The sequence below is a fragment of the Ursus arctos genome, unplaced genomic scaffold (assembly GCF_023065955.2).
Source record: "Ursus arctos isolate Adak ecotype North America unplaced genomic scaffold, UrsArc2.0 scaffold_26, whole genome shotgun sequence".
NCBI classification, from domain to species: Eukaryota; Metazoa; Chordata; class Mammalia; order Carnivora; family Ursidae; genus Ursus; species Ursus arctos.
In genome coordinates, this window is record NW_026622941.1 from 18,720,019 (window position 1) to 18,737,947 (window position 17,929).

General features: G+C 40.1%; 1 protein-coding gene across 5 annotated transcripts in view; it reads left to right on the top strand.

Annotated features, from left to right (window-relative positions):
- The first annotated feature begins 8,382 nt into the window (after positions 1–8,382).
- Positions 8,383–17,929, top strand: part of PDE3A (phosphodiesterase 3A) — a 315,351-nt gene continuing 305,804 nt past the window's right edge. For all 5 annotated transcript variants that reach the window (XM_057303281.1, XM_048216537.2, XM_057303282.1 and 2 more), the window contains exon 1: positions 8,383–9,357. In XM_057303281.1, the coding sequence (XP_057159264.1) occupies positions 8,398–9,357 (960 nt within the window). In that variant the 5' untranslated portion in view covers positions 8,383–8,397. The remainder of the gene's footprint in view (positions 9,358–17,929) is intronic.

Here is a 17,929-nt window from a genome sequence, read left to right on the forward strand (position 1 = left end):
GGAAGTTCAAAACACTTTATTAACCTTTAAAAACCCTAGTAGGTTTCATATAAAAGGGGGTTCAATTTATAGACCAAAGTTGTTTCTGGGCTATGCACAATTTTTTCCTGGCATCTTGCTAGGACACACACAACAAGTAATAGTTTGGGTGCTATTGTAACTTCTGAGGGTAAAGTAAAAACTAACTTTAAAATTCAGTGGTGTTGGAATATCAAAAGAAATAGGCTATACCTGTATGTTTTTTTTCTATCAAGGAGCCATTGAATTTTTTCCTATAAGTATGCTCTAATTGAACACCCAAATGATCCTTAAATTCTAACATTTTAAAATGTTGGGTACATCAGTAGCAGGGGAGAACTGAGGTATTCGCTCAGGAGGTCAGTCAGAGCTCAGTCTTAGACAATTTATCAGTAATTTATTTAGTGGGCACTGTACTTCTACTTCTTCTGTAGAAGTAGATTTTTTTTCATGCTATTATGTATTCCTTTTAAATTTTGGTAAAATCTGTTCCTCTTTATGAAAGCACTTGAGATGTCCCCTTAATAGAGAAGCCTGTTATTGCAGACTTTAGCAAATATGGATTCATTCATGAAGGTGATGTTACTGAAAATCCCTGCAACTCTTCCTCTATTATATGCTCTCTGCCCATCTTTGCCCCAGCAATAAAATATTTAATTTCTTTGATTGTCTTATACTTTATTTTGTGGCTCTATCCAGAGTCCCATGGAAGAGAATCTTTGCTTTGCTTTGAAATTAAAGTGAAGGGTTTTAAAGAATAAGGCACAAGAGTAAATCTTTATTACTTCCAGGCTTTTGCCAACATACTGCATGTATTTTGAGATTAGGGTTATTTTTAAAGTAATTATTACTGAACAGAAATTAGTTCACTATCAGTCCAACCCCCATCCTTCTACTACCATCCTTCTACTACCATTTATTTCTACAGACACAATTGAAAACTACTATTCATAATGATGGGTCTGAGATGCTACAAGATTTCAAATCATCACAGAAAGATTCAATTAAGCCTGTCATGCTGATGGCGCTAAAGCAGAGAAGGGGAACAATATTAAAAAAAACAAAAAACCCTCTTTAAAATAGTAATATAGCAATTTTAAAGCTCTTACTACTCATACTTTTTATAGTATTTTGCTATTTGTATAAAAACAGATGTATAATAAATGCGTTCCCACCTATTCTATTTGACACAGAGGGTGTCAAGAATTCTAGAAAGGAAAATGATTAGTCTTTGTTTCTATACAGAACATCACCGTTAGATGTCTATGTATGTGAGACTCTCAGGTGAAAAGCAGGCTGATTTCACATATGCAAAACAATTTATCATTATTTGGGAGACTAACAAAATATATATTTGTATCCTTACATCCTAATTCACTTTTCGAAGAGTTACAGGTCTAGAGGAGTTACTGAAATGACTGTGTTATTAATGAGTTACTAATGTTATGGATGAGAAGAACTGATGTGATGGAGAGCACATCAATGTATGGGAGGAAAGATTTGGATTCTAGGCCTGGCCATAATCATGTCTGTTTTACAAATCATACGTCATGTGTCTCTTTTCCAAATTTTAGAACTAGGTAAGAAATCATTCATTTGTGTTGGAGACCAACTGAGGGAACTTATGGGGAAGTGACTGGAAGGAAGGGCTACAAAAGATGAATATGGTAGTCAGCAAGCTACGGAGACCTTGGGATTCATCCAGTGTTTATCGTAACAGCCTTCAGAGGAAGGAGTTACATTTTATTAGTGAATCAAGTACTAGCTGTTTCAAAAATTCCCAGATTAAGTGCCACCGGTTAGAGCTGTGCTGTGCCTGAGATGATGATCTCCCTGGGTCCTGGGCCTGAAGCCTTTGTCTGAAAAAGGCTTTGTCCCTTAAATTGGTGGTGACAAATATTATCATTTTCTGCACGTGCCACAAAGTGAACAAGGTTGGGCAGCGCTGTACCTAAAGCAGTCTGATTTCCTTGACAGTTTGTTTAGAAAAGGTGGAGCCAGCAGTTAACAACACCTGAAGCACCTTGTAGGAAATGCCAACTCTGTGTCAGACAGTGTGGATCTAGAGGGCATGGACGGTAAAGGTAACTGTTCTGGCGATTTGTGCTGTAGACAGTCTGAAGCTTTGTTAGTAACAGTTTTGTGGGGAGCAATCCCTTCTCACACCTTGCTTTATTCCTATGATGTTTCTTTTTTTCTTTTTTAAGAATCTATTTATTTATTGGGGAGAGAGTGCAGAGCACACGCGTGTGCATGGGGGAGGGGAGAAAGCAGGAGCTGGGGGCAAGGGACAGAGGGAAAAGAAGAAGCAGACTCTTTGCTGAGTGGAGAGCCTGATGTGGGGCTCGATCCCAGGACCCTGGAATCATGACCTGAGCTGAAGGCAGATGCTTAACTGACTGAGCCACCCAGGCACCTGTCCTATAATGTTTCTATGCAAGTTCACAATTGTATTATCAAAGCAGTTACTTAAATTCTTTGGAAATTAAACAGGGGCAGCACTCCACAGAAGGAGGGGGATGTTGCATTAAAAATATATATAAGCTTTTTGTTTCTTTCCCCTGACTAGATGTGAAATAATGAATATTAGTAAGGCCTATCTTGGCAAAATGTTTAATTTTTTAAATTTAAATTCAACTCCTAGAGTAGTGTTAATTGAAAGGGTTGAAGACTATGCCATAGATCATGATGTGAGATATGACTCTTTAGTAATTTTTATTTGGATATCTCCTAAATCCTCCTTTCTCAGCTGACTTGCTACCCAAATACTTATGGTTAAATTGTTTTTCACTCTGTTCCTACCAGAAAACTGCTGTGGATTATGGACATTTCATCTGAGAATCAATACAAAATTTTCAAAACCTTGATTATTACCTATTTTGCTTAAAAATGAGTAATTTATGTATTGATTTTTTTTTTAAAGCAACATTCTGTAAAAAGTGTTGCTGCGTGATTCTGCCTATCAGTCCACTCTGGGCCACAGAATCTTCAATGAAGATTTTGAAGGATCTATCCACTTGTGCAATTAGTTGTATAAACGTACAAAGATTGTCTTTAACTGAGGACTTCATAAGATGATAGAGATATCTGCTTCTTTTATTTTCTCATCCTTTATTCGTTGACTTTGTTCATTCATCAAGAATTTATTCAGCAAGTATGCACAGAGCTCCTACCATGTGTCGGGCACAATCTTGGTCATTGGGGGGACACAACAAACTAGACAAAGACGTCCATGGCCTTTGTTCACATAGCACCCCATAGTGAAGGGAGATGTATGATAAACAAGAAAACAAATACATGAGCAAGACCATTTTGTATCGTGATAGGTGCTGTAAGTAGAATGCAACAGCGTTGTGTGGTCGTGAATGACAAAATGTGTGTATGCACTTGGAGACCCAACACTTTTTGACAAGATGTTTAGGAAAGAAAGACTTTCTAAAATGGTAATACTTAAGATGAGAACTGATGGAGCAGAAAGAGGCAGCTATGTGAAGTTCTGTAGATAGTAAGGTCCTGAGCAGGATTTTCAATTTGACATGGTAAACAAAAGAATGATGGCTTGAGGGGCAGGAGGTGTACCCTCCCCTCCATGAGAAGCCACTAGCCATGTGAAGCTATTAAATTTTAAATTAATTTTTTTTAAAGATTATATGTATTTATTTGACAGAGAGAGACAGCCAGCGAGAGAGGGAACACAAGCGGGGGGAGTGGGAGAGGAAGAAGCAGGCTCCTGGCAGAGGAGCCTGATGTGGGGCTTGATCCCAGGACTCCGGGATCACGCTCTGAGCTGAAGGCAGACGCTTAACGACTGAGCCACCCAGGCACCCCTAAATTTTAAATTAATTAAAAAATATATAAAAACTCAGTTCCTCAGTGGCACTGTGTTTCAAGTATTTAAAAGCCTCATGTGACTAGTGGCTACCATATTTGACAGTGTAGAGTATATTTTCGCCATTGAGGAACATCCCGATGGCCAGTGTTGCAGTAGCGAGTAGGAGACTTAGAATAGGAGACGGCACAGAAGAGTGGTTTGTGAAGATCATGAAGGTCCCTGCAGGTGGCCATGAGAACTGCAAGTTCAATGACAAACCTCGGGATGGTTTTAAACAGGGAATGACATCATTTGACTTACATTTTAAAATTCACACTCTGGCTGCTGTGTAGAAAATGAATGGGAGGAGAGCAAGACCAGACAGTTTACCGCGATTGTCCTGGCCAGAGATGTCTAGATAAAAAATCATGCATTTAAACACATGTCTTTGGTTGGTTATTATGAGACGGTGAAAAGCAGATGGATTCAGGATATATTTTAGAGATAGAATCAAAAAGACTTGCTAATAGATTGGAATGGAGGGTTTTGCCCTCTTTTGGGGCCCAAGCAACTAGATAGATAGTTATGTTTTTTCCTGTGGCGGGAGGACTGAGGAGAAATAGTTTGGGTACATGGGGCTTGGTGAAAGGGCAGGGGTGGGGAGTTGGAAGGTAAGAATTTTGTTTTGGCTGTATTATATTCTAGATACCCATTTGATGTATATGCAGAGAGGTCAGGTAGGTCGTAGGGAACGAGTAAACCCTGCTACAGAAGATAAACTTTTAAAATTTAACAGAATTCCCTTGAGTATAACTATATTTGGCAAATGAGCCTCTTCACAAAGTAGTCATGAAAACACTGTTGCTAGATTCGGCTAAGTAGAGAGTTTTACGAAGTCAAATTTGAATTTTTCTTTCCATTTTCTGGAAAATAGAATTACTATGTAAGGATACAAATATCTATACATTTTGTTAGTCTCCCAAATAATGATAAATTGTTTTGTGTATGTGGAATCCGCATGCTTCCACTTAAGAGTTTCATATACATAGGAATTACTGATGTTATCAGTGAGAAAAACTGATGAGATGGAGAACACATCAACATATGGTAGGAAAGATCTGGATGTTACTTTCCTGTGTGTACCACATTTTCCTTATCCCTTGGCTGTGTTGTCACTTTGAGTTAGGACTCAACACTATCCGTAGAAAATGGGCAGTTGTATTTCTCGGTGATTACTCAATGTCCACGTTCTGTATTGGGTCTTATTTCATTTAATATAATCCGCACAATCTTTGTCCCGTCCTTCAGTATGGCACTGTAGCTTTCTGTATCTGTATCTGTCTTCTAATAAGAGCATTGGTTATTTTTGCTCATCTGCTTCCAGGTTCTGGATGGCAATGGCGGTAAAGGATGGAGTGATGGAATCTACCTTCTTTCCTTTGTGTGGGACAAATAGTCTTCTGGTTGTGATTTTTGTTGAGAATGGGGAGAGACCCAGAGGCCAAGACATCACCTCTGTAACACCATTGAACACCCCAAGAGTGTCAGTTTAACAGCAGATCTAGTATTTTTGTTTTGCTGCATGAACAAATGCCATTCTTATTTTATCTGTTACAATTTTGTAAAATGTCTACATTCCATCTCTTACAAATTCAGTTTTTATGATGATTTATTATCTCTTTTTTAAAGACTTTATTTATTTATTTGACAGAGAGAGACAGCAAGAGAGAGAACATAAGCAAGGGGAGTGGGAGAGGGAGAAGCAGGCTCCCTGTTTAGCGGGGAGCCCAATGCAGGCCTTGATCCCAGGACCCGGGGATCATGACCTGAGCCGAGGGCAGACGCTTAACGGCTGAGCCACCCACACGCCCTGATGATTTATTATTTTTTTTCCCCTAAAGAACTGAGATCATTGTGGGGGTAAGGGACAGAGAAAATAGAAATATTCTAAAATTCCCCTCACTATGCCTTTCTTTCTTACCTTGATACGTGCCATAGTTTTCATTTTAATATGCTATTTTTGATGCCAATGGATAGTAGCGTGATTTTCCAATCAAGGTTTTTCCCTCTGAACTATTCCAGGTAGGCTCTGGCATATGAATCATATATCTAAAAAGGAAACTCAGAAAAGTATGTGTGCATGCTAGGGGGCTCATTTGTCTTTGGCAAAGACATTGCTGCTTCTGCTTCCTTAATTATTAAACAGATGGTGCCCACTGCCATTGACTAGCTGCCCAACTTGTGCTCCATGTGATGGTACTGTTCTGGACATCTGATGGAGAGTTGTATCATCATAGCTCCTTATATCCATTTATATCATAAATTAATATTAAACACCTGCCTCTAAGGAGAGCAGGCTGTTTCCCATGAAGCTAAGTTTAAGACTTTAGCCATCTTTCCTCCCTACCCTCCCCCCACCGCCCCGGGGGAATTAATTTTATCTCAAGTATCTCCTTTGGCTTTTCTTTATATTACTTCCTCTCCACACACAAAATACAATGGCATATTGAACTAATTCTCCAAATACTCCAGGCTAGAAACACACTTTAACCTGGAATGTCAAGATAATTAAGACAAAATTGGATTATTATTAATATTACTAGTGAAGGCAAATGGCATCTAAGGTTACCAGATTAAGCATGGATGAGAGCGGACTATCATACGCTTACTTCTTTTATACTTTTATCCTTCTAAGTATAAAAAGGAACTAGCTCCCACCATTGATGGATTTTTAAGAGCCCATTGAATCGATATTGAATGATTTTTCATACTCTGCCACAAAAGTTAGTTTAAAATTTTTTCTTGGGTGTCTCACATACTACGTTACTACAGGACGCGAATGGTGCATCTCGTAAACATTCCTAACTAAGGTCCTGATTTTTTTCTCACAAGCTTCCTTTAGGAGAGACACACTATTTCACAGCCAGACATGTCTTCTCAGTGCTTTCCTGGTGTTAACCTACCTCATCTCACCTCCCCCTTGAGATTTTTTTTAAATTCCTTTCTGATTGATGATTTGGGCTTAATCTGGTAAAACCTTCTTGAGGTCACTTAATCTCAATGTATTTACCGTTCACCATCAACAGCTGTTGCCTAATAGTCTCAGGCCCTGGATTTTTTTAAGTAACACTTTGTAAAACCACGAATGCTCCCCAGCCCTTTTTAATAATGCTATTAGGGTCTTGGTAAACTTGAGATTTTCCATCATTTGGAACAATAGGCAAGGCCTGGGTTCTCTGTTTCAAACAGACCTTCCAGTAGGAGCGGGCAAAGCATTACTGTGCCACCTGAAATTGGTTTGCTGTTGCAACTGACTTGAGAACTAAGAAGCATCTTTGAATCACTGACAGTAGACGTGGCTGTCATTTATAATGACAGGAGGAAGTATGTCGTTTCCACTGCCTGCCATGTAGCCAAGGACAATCTTTTTTTCTTAGCGTCCTAGGGAGCTCAGCCTGAGGGTCAACCACAGGCCCCCCTGAGACCCCGGCTTCCTCACGCTGGGCGGAGGACCGGCCTCAGCAACCCTTTCTCCAGCGAGCTGGAAGTGCGGGACCGCTCCGGGAATGGAGCGAAGAGTTGAGAGCAGCGCCTCCTCTGGGGGAGGAGGCAGGAGCTCAGCTGGGAAAGCTTTCCTAGGGAGTTGCCTTAAAGCAAGCAAGCTGAATTGCCGATCACTCCAGTTGCCTGCTTTTTATACACTTTTAACCAGTCGTCTCCACTCGTTTCCCTTTTGCAAAACTGCAAATCACCACCTACATCGCACCAAAAAGAAGGGGAAAAAAAGAGTAATTCTCATTCTCCCTTCTCACCCTCCCTTCCTCTCACCCTCCCTTCCTCTCCAGCTCGCTCGCTCTCCCTCCCTCCTTGTGGCTGCCGCTAGCCTCTCGGACTGTGGCTCTTCCCGACGGGACTTAGCAACTTCTTGGTTATTTCTCAGCCCCATTTCCATTTTTTTTTCTACCCTTTGCCATGAGCTGGACGGACAGACGCAGGGGAGGCTTTGCTTTCTGCCCCGGGGAATGGCGGTTCGCTTCCTGGGGCTGTGCCGGGGAGGATCGGCCGAGGAAAAAGAAAGAGTGATAGAGAAAGAGCTGCAGGAAGGAAGAGAAGGGGCACCTCCATCTGCCGCCGGCCCGGAGCGCCGCAGCGCAGCGCCGAGCGGCGCCCGAGATGGGCCCGAGCTCGCCCTGCGCCCGCGGCTCCTCCAGCGTCTGCAGCCCCCGTGCGCCGGACGCGTGGGGCAATCTTTAAAATCCTGAAGTAGGAAGAGACCCCGGAGGATAGAAGTCGGGGGTGGGGGTGGAGCACAATTTTTAAGAGTTTTTCAAAGAGCGAAAAGGAGGAAGTCTGATCGTTTCTGCCTGTGCTAGCTTTTAACTTGAAGGCGACTCTTTGGAGCATCCAGGCTTCTCCAGGAGTTATTGGAAAGCTGAAACTTGCGGTGGCTTGGGGGCCTGCGGAGAAGGAGGGATTCCGAGGGTGGGATTAGGGAGAGAGTGCGTGCGTGCATGTGTCGGGGTGGGGGCGTCCGGGGGACCTTGGGGATTCCGTGAAGAGGGCACACAATGGCAGTGCTCCGCGAGGCCGCGCGAGTCGGGGACAAGCCCGACCACGGTGGGGTGTATCAAGCCCCCGCGGCGGGCCCGGACTGTCCCGCTGGCGCCGGCCCCGCACGGTCGCGGGACTCCGGCAGCCGCGGCCGCTGGGGAGACCTGGTGCTGCGGCCGCTCCGGCGCTCCCGGAAACTTTCCTCAGCGCTGTGCGCGGGCTCCCTGTCCTTTCTGCTGGCCCTGCTGGTGAGGCTGGTGCGCGGGGAGATCGGCCGCGACCTGGAGCAGAGTAAGGAGGCGGCGACGGCCGCTGCGGAGGAAACGGCCCCGGGAGCAGAAGGGGGCGTCTTCCCGGGGCTTCGGGGAGGTGCTCCTGGGGGCGGCGCGCCGCTCAGCCCCTGGCTGCAGCTCTCAGCGCTGCTCTTCAGTCTTCTGTGTGCCTTCTTCTGGATGGGCTTGTACCTCCTGCGCGCCGGGGTGCGCCTGCCTCTGGCCGTCGCACTGCTCGCCGCCTGCTGCGGGGGGGAAGCGCTCGTCCAGATTGGGCTGGGCGTCGGGGAGGATCACTTACTCTCGCTGCCGGCCGCGGGGGTGGTGCTCAGCTGCTTGGCCGCCGCGACATGGCTGGTGCTGAGGCTGAGGCTGGGCGTCCTCATGATCGCCTTGACTAGCGCGGTCAGGACTGTGTCCCTCATTTCCTTAGAGAGGTTCAAGGTCGCCTGGAGACCTTACCTGGCATACTTGGCCGGCGTGTTGGGGCTCCTCCTGGCCAGGTACGTGGAGCAAATCTTGCCGCAGTCTGCGGGGGCGGCTCCGAGGGAGCATTTCGGGTCCCAGCAAATTGCTGGGACCAAGGAAGATATCCCAGTATTTAAGAGGAGGAGGCGGTCCAGCTCCGTGGTGTCCGCGGAGATGTCCGGCTGCAGCAGCAAGTCCCATCGGAGGACCTCCCTGCCCTGCATACCGAGGGAACAGGTAAGCCCTGGCGAGCTCCTCTCACTCGCCTCCCGGGAAGACTTGAAAGGCTTGGGATTCGCCACAAAGTGGAGGGAACCCGAGTGCTGGGAACCAAAGGAAAGATAGTCTAGAAAAGTGGTGTTAACTTCAGACTCAGTAGGAAATTTAGGGAGTTATTCTCCCCGTCTCGCACAGTATTTTATAATCTGAACAGCAGAAACAATAAGGAACAAAACTAGATGGCATTTGCAGGGTCTTCCGCACCTGGGCCAACTTTTTACATCTGCTACACCTGGCATACGACTTCCCTACGCTCAAGTCCCCTCCTAGTTTTCTCCTTTAGCAGAAATCCTCCAGGTTTGCTTTATTAGCACTGGGTGATGTCTCAACACGTGGATTTTACTGGATTTCTTTAATACTTTCTATAAGGTTTTCTAAAGTGACAAGTCAATGTCTATGAAAGTCAGTAAAAAGATTCTGAAGTAAAATCAAGGAATGCTTGAAGGTGAGGTGTTGATACACACTTTCTGGTTTTGCAGTAAGTTTTACTTGAAAAGGCTGCATCTGTTTGGTGCCCAGTTTGTTTTTGGGGACATACGTTATGACATGGTAATGTGTTTTGTATCCTGATGATAAACTTCTATTTGGGGAACAATATGTCTGAACTGCGGAATTTGTCAAAGTCTTGAACTGCGCTGTTGGTGTCAACTAAAAACAAAACATTTCTCTGGAGTACAGACTTCAGTCGATGTTAGAAATTCAAATGGATTTATACAGATTATACAGGAAATATTGATTCAGGAGAATAATTCCAAGATCGCTGGTGGTATAAATCTTTCAGAAAGGAAGAAGAGGAGGAATCTAGGAGTGAAGTTGTTCTAGGAAAAAGTTTAATGAATTTTGGGGATGAATCTCTTAATTATCAATAAACGTTTTAAGGCCATGGAATACAGTTGCCATAGAGGGCGTAAAAGATCAAATCCCAATTTTAAACGCAAATTGTTTCTGAAAAGGTGTACTTAAGTGCTTGCTTCTCTACTCCAAACAGATATGACACTTGGGGGTGGGGGTTGTAGAGAGCTGATCATGTTCAGCAAGTGGAAATTTACACTTTTCCCTTTTAAATTTATGCCTACCTATGGCTCTATTAGGACTTTACTGAGTGGGAGAATGTCCCAAGATATAGTAAGCTTTTTTTTTTTTTTTTTTTTTTTTGAAGAATCATTTAGATATTTCTAAGACATAGCAGTCACCATATGGTGTGGTGGTTAGTTTGTTTTTGAAACGGAGTTGATTACACAGAACGTAGTTGTTTGACATTATTTAGCAGAATGAATGACAGCATCATAGTCTCTGTGTTTATTTTAAAACTAATGTACTTATTTAGTTTTTTGTTTAGATAAAGCAAATATTTCTTGGGTATAAGCTTACTCTAAGAGTGAAGTTCTAAACAGGCCACTGACTGACACTTAGCTTTGGTAGAAATTTGGAACTCACCAGAATAAAGCTATCTATTGAAGGGTAAACCAATACGGGGGAAAGCACAGTTTTATTTCTTCTCTGTCAGGGGAGAATGTCTTTTTAAATGAAAACACTGCTAGTTTTATTATGTTTAGAACACTTTTCTTTAACTTAAAGGGGAAAGTGATATGATCACTGCAAAACTGAACCATAATTTGTAAGGCAAAACTGTGATTTAATCTTAAGTTCAAATTAGTATCATTTAGCCTCTTAAATTTCTGAAATTTCATATAACATTTAGAAGTTAAGGAGTTAGAGGTGGATTTAAGATAAGGTGTTTAGGTGAGTTAACCAGCAGTGTTGATTAATCTGCAGATTTTTATTGGTTTTCTCTGGTTTGGATTGATAAATGGAGAATTCAGATAACCTGCAGATTTATAAGAAAGTAATTGAGCATTGCATTTTTAAATGTTTTGCTGATTAATGCTGTTGAAAATGCACATTTGTAATCTATTTTGGTCATTTTTTTGGTTACTATTTTTTTTTTAAAGGCTGTGTTTATGAAGAATGTTCTAAAGTGAGAGACTGTATCTCTTATGGTTGATGGAAAACAAGGTTACATTTAGCAGAAATTCAGATCCTTGAAGTTTTAATGAGGGCATCGGTTAGTGTGTGTGTGTGTGTGTGTGTGTGTGAGAGAGAGAGAGAGAGAGAGAGAAAGAGAGTGACTTAAGACCAGTTTTTATATATGGCCCATTAAAGTTGTTGCTGAGTATAATTGTATGTGTGGGGGTGAGAAGTAACATGGAATAGTCTCTTACGAGATAGGGCAATATCTCATTCGTTAGCCTAACTGTGTGAAAAGTTCAGGAGCTATACAGTAAATGTCTTATCTGTTTTATCATAAGGAAACAAACTTCTGGTTAAGAGTGCAAAGTGTACACTGTCATCTGCATAGTTTATGAAGTCAAGAATCAAAATACTTATAAAACACATATATAACCTTGCCCCGAATGCTACCTGATTAGGAGTTTTTTTTATGAAAGAATGTCTACTTTCAATTCCAGACAATACTCTGGCAACAAGTGAATTTTAAATAGAGGTGTAAGGACATAAAACGCAGAAAGTCTGGCAGAGGCCTCTTGAGAATTTATTTGGACCTTGCTCATTGTGAGGTTTAAAGGTGAGAGAATTTCAGCCTTTTCTTCTCTGTGTGAATGATAGTGGCCACTTATGAACTACCTCTCTTCAATGACTCAGTGCTAAAAGGTCAAGGAGAATAGGTGATACAATTCTCATAAGACAAAGCAACTGACAGAGATATTTGCCTCCCTTTTTGCCTTCCTTCCTAAACCGTAGTTACATCTCTAGATTGGCTATTGCATATGGAATGAGTTTTGCAGTATGCATGATAAGGATAGCTTTCAGCAAAGAAAGAAGAAATAGGTCTAGTCTTCAGTCACAGAATTCATCTGACACTGGGTCTATCTGTGAATGCAAGTGAGGGCAATCTTTCCTCTTAGGAAAGAAAAGTTTGTAACATCTGTATGGCTTTTAGTAGAGTAGTACCAGTCCAATATCCTCAAGACTCAAGCTGATTTTGTAGCTCAGTGTGTCAAACTGTACTTTTTTGGTTGGCAGACATGTCCACTAAGGTGTATGTAGCTTTTCTAGGTAGATGTTCACATCCTAGAGCAAGTATGTGTCTCTCATCACTGTACCGTCTAAACACTGGACTCTACAGAGATACTTCGAATTTCTTGAATTATTAGATATTTTGTATGACTAAAAGATATGTTATTTTTCAACACAAAATTTTAATTATGCAGTTTTTACCATTTGGATATCGTATTTGAAGGGATATCTCTATTCTCTATATAATCGAAGAACACGATTGGCTCGTCATTCCTCACTAGTTACTGTGAACCACCTTGCACATGCATCTTTGAAAGATTCCGAACCAATGTCATTCTACTTTAGTTACATGTTAAGAGTTAAGTTTTGCCTGTGGTTTCACATGAAGTAAACACAAGGTCTCTTTCCATTAATGTGTTTGTCCCACTTACTGACAAAATTCTTTGTGACGGATACATTTTCTGTCAGAAATGTACAGCTATATACTTTGTATTATGTAATTAAAAATCAAAATATTTCCCATAAATATTTCCCTACAGCTCTTAATTATACATCTTTAGCGGCAAAATAGATTTTTGTAGGAATGTAATGGAGTCTGATGGTTGGTTATCAAAAGTAGAATCGAGTTTTTCATCACTGATGTAAGAAAGGTATTTTCAAATGAAAAAACAACAACAATAAAACAAAAATATAAGAAATAGGAATGCTTTGTGATGGTAGACACATGATAGGCCTTGTTACATCTTCTATCTGAATAAGTGTAACTTACATTTATGCTATGGTTCTAAAATACAGAAGTATTTCTTTTGGATATAAAGAACCTATTGTCCTTCAAGTTCCTAAATACATTCCAGTATAACCTACAGTATTTCTCAAATTGAACAAATTCCAGAAACAATGACAGGTTTTAATTCTATCACATTTCAGTAGTATAACTCAGCTTAGGGTGATATAAAGAACAATATTGATTACATATGACTTGCTGGCAGAATTAAAATTCATGTCAACTTCTGAAAACACTAAAAAGAAAAAAAATTCCTATTCCTTGGGAGAGGTAAGGGAAAATAATTTTTTTGTGTGTGTGGGGACAAAATTGTGATTTTTACTTTGTATATACAGATATTTAAAGCATACTGAAAAACTGTTTCAACTGACAGAAATAGTCAGTGAATCTATATAAATTTCCAGAGGTTGGAAGGAGTCAAACAGTAATTTTACTCTTTCTGTATTGAGTCTAAAGTGTAAAAAGTTAAAACTGTAGAAATGAAAGAAATGCTGTGTATGCTGGGCTGTCATGTTAATTAAATAAACAACCAGAACAGTGACTCTGTGTATGAAATACATTTTGAAAAGCCTGGGCAGGGGGTGCAGGCAGGCTAGGGTGAGTGACACTGGCATGAAAAAGCATTCATTGTATCTGTAGTGACATTGGTGTGAATTTGTTGTGTTCTATTAGGAAATAAAACTCCGAGAATAATCTTTGCAGGGCCCTAGTTGAATACAGGCTTTACCAAATTTAATTTCACTTCTCATTTAAAGAGCATTGAAGCGGGATGTTTATGAACCTCAAAGTTAGAAGTATTTCTGGATATTTGTAAGATTTCAGTTAATAGGGTCGGTGCCAGTAACATCCCCATAGAGTCTATGTAGACTTCATCGAAAGCTTGTGTTACAGAATCTATTGAAAGAATGAGTTTATCTTGGATTTAGGGCAGGAGTTGTATTTTTCAGGAAATACTGTTGTCGTGAGATGTAATCTCATGGATGTATGAAGGTGATCAATGCAGCTGTTGTATCATGAGGTATCCTGAGAGATTTTGATGAGCAGATGCAATGCCTTTGCATAGGGCAAGTTTCTTTGGCTTCTTGAAATTACACATAAGCCTGCATGTTTGTAGTGAATTGTTTATTTAGTTGGCCTTCTGTCTCCTATCCCAACAGTCTTCCTCCTCTTCTTTCTCTTCTGTGTGATATTTGTAATTGTATCTTTTAAAAAACCCTCAAGATACATGAGATTGACAACGCAATTTGTTTACCTTCTTCATTCATATTTTTAATGAAGCTCTATTAAATAATTAAGAATGAACCTCAAAAGGTTCAGACATGTCTATATGCTTATACCTAAAGATGTGCTCTGTTAATATTCAAATGAACGCTATTTCCTTTACATGGGAGTTTAAACTTTTAGTAATTACTTATGTCTACTTTTACTATTGGTAGTATTTTTTAAAAGGCGCTCCCCCTGCCAGGGCTCCCAGGGAGTTGTCTTAACTTGGATCTGAGAATATATTTGTGCTGTTGTCAACATACAATACATAGCTTTGATCTCTGGAAGAAAAAATATCTTGAAGATGTGTATCAATTGTAGTTCAGAGAAAGATCTGTTGGATAATAATCATCAAAAATATTAGCTGGCTATATGTGTGCACCGTAAAAGTATACCACTGTCTTAAAAGAAGATGCTACGCTTAGCTAATGTTATCCATAAAGGTCTTTGGTCAGTGAAACTATCAACTGTCGTATCAGCATATTTTATCTATTCATTAGGCCTCATGCTAAAAATCATACGTGTTATATACAGATAGGGTAGGCACTCAACTCTCCAGAGTTAAAGCTAGTTAGGGTATTGAGGGGTCAACATAAGGAAAGGGGAAATCCGTAAAACAGCTAAATAGCCTCTTAGATAATAGCTGAAGGAATGCATATAAGAGCTTAGAGTAGGTTTTAACTCTAGATCCAGAACGTTCATCTCTTCATCTGTTCATTTTTCTGGGGTAAAAGTCTATAGTTCCATAGATTTCAATAACTTCATCACCACATACTGGTCAAAATAAATATTTTTGGATTTTGAGCAGCTTTACATTTTGACAACAGAGAATTTTTTATTTGAAATGGAAATTAATGTTAGTGTACCTTCATAGTACTTCTGAAATACAGGTAAAAATATTGCAGGAGTTAGGAAGTTATCCTTCAATAGCGTACAATGATTGTTTGTTTTCATATCCTGAGGTAGTTTATGGCTTCAAGTAATTTGTAGCAGTGAGATCTCAGAATGCTCAATTCTGTGCAGGCTGTAGTTAAGAGACTAAAATTAGTCTGATTTTAGAGAGAAGGAAACTGAGGGAGACTCCGCTAAATGTATGTAGCCAGCCTGAGGCAAAATGTTGGCTTTTATCCATTTTTCTCTTGGACCTGAATATGCCGCTAGGGAAAGAGAGTAGGAAAGGAGTCACGCTGGTGATTTTAAGCCTGGGTATCTTTTGTAGTTTTGCACATGGAACTATAAATGCTCATTCAGAATGAGGAGACTCTAAAACCTGTTGAAGGGACAGATGACACAAAACTCTTCTGAGCCCTTACAGTAAATTTTCTGGTTATCAAATAGTACCAGGCAGCCTGTGGAATGTGTCATTTAGGACTTTGTCCCATGAATGAATATCAATTGCATTGCAAAGTCTAACTTCGTGGAGTCTTTATCTCATCAAAGAAGAGCATGCTTTGGTGGCTTGACTATTGATTTTTGTTTTCATTTTAGTTCTTTAATAAATCTATTTCAAAATGTTCAGGCTTTCAAAAATTCAAGGCAAAAAGTAATCTGCACATCAGTAAAGCATTTCTTTGTTAGCAAAAACAGCTGGTGGTTTTTGTTCACCTAAGTTATTTTGCATGGTTTCCTCTGGAATCCATTAAAATATAAGTAAATAGGATGTAATATTAGAGGAGGTCGTGAAGAACATTACCATTTATAAAGTGGGAAGCTAGTTGGGAAAACTCACAAACTGAACAACTTCTACCTGTTCGATTTGATTAGAGCTCTCATTCATTATCGAGGAATCAGAATAACCAGTAAAGATTTTTAAGTATAGCTGGTCCTGCTAAGATAGTAATAAAAGTTAAATGCATTCATGTTCTTCCATCCTGAGATAGTAACAACGTTACTTGAATATACTCCTACTTTTTCATCCTAAGAAAGTTTCATCCTGTGAATAGTTCTAACGAGCACGTTAGGTCTATTGGTATGTGTGTACACGTGTGCACATGTGTGGGAGCCTGTGTGTGAGATTTTTTTTTTTTCCTCTGCCAGGAAATTGCTTTGGTTATATCAATTTAGTGGAGAAACAGTGTCACCCAGTGGCTTTGATGAAAACAGTCCTGTAAACATTATAGATAAGCGCTGACCAATAGAAATCTAACATGAGCCACGTACTTAATTTTCCATTTTCTAATAGCTACATAGAAAAGGAAAAAGAAACAGGTGAAATCCATGATAGTAATGTTTGAAGTAATCCATGACAGCATAACATAAAGTCAATATAAAAAAAATGAAGGTATTTTGCATTGTTTTTTTTTGTTTATAAATTGAAATATCTGGTGTATGTTTTGCACTCACAGCCTATCTCAATTTGATGTAGCCACAGTCCAAGTACTCAACTGACACGTGACTAATGGCTACCATTTTGGAAGCGCAGCTATAATTTTTAAAGGGATGAAATACTTGAATATTCATGTCACCTCTTCAATTATGATGGCAAACCTGTGTAGATTTAATGATGGCACATGATATACAGCTGTTCAAATTTATATGCGACCTTGGTAACTCTTTTTTGCACCAGTACTACGCTAATAGTTGGCAAGTCTGTTTTCCCCCTTTTCTTCATTTCTCATTATTGTGCATATTTAAAAGTCTTATTTTAATTGGAGGGGTGGTTTCACAGACCTTTTGAATAAGGAACCTTTATGTTAACCTGATTTATAACACAGTATCAAGATTGCCAGTTAATGATGACTTTGCCTTTTGGAGTTTGGTAACAGGGATTGCTTATGTGTACGGTGTGAACACGTCATTAGTCACGTTCATGGTGATTAGTGTATAATTGAGTTATCTAATGTCTCTTTAGAAATGAAAGTGTTTATGTTTATAGTGCAGGTCGTTATCTTGGTAACTTAGGAAACTCAAGTGACAGACCTGCTGGGAGTTTTAAAGGATGAAAAGTGTCACAGTGTCTGTAAAGGGCTGATGACTTCTCACCAGTGCTTATGTAAACACCACTTTCATGGATATACGAAACGAAATGAAAATAGTTCCATTTTGTGTATGAAGAGGGCTGGGGATTTTGAGGGTATGGAATTTTGAGACCAGGAGTTGAGAGGAGATGGCTTTGGAGCTCTGTGTGATTTCAAACTGCAGGGTGAACTCAGAAAAAGGTACAGATTTTGAGAAAGAGTGATTTTTGAATGTCAACTTTCTTCTCTCTCCTCTCCATAAATTCATTAACCCTAGGCATTGTTCCAATATTACTTTGAGAATTAATGAGAAAATTACTTTTTCTATAAGACATGTTCCTTTATGTATACATAGATATATACGATGAATTTTTTTTTGGAAAAACATTTATTTCGTGTATAATGGTTTATAACTGTGTGTGATGTTTGTGGTGACCTTTGATTTATAAATTCCCCCATCTTTAATGCAAAGCCCATTATTTATCTTTGC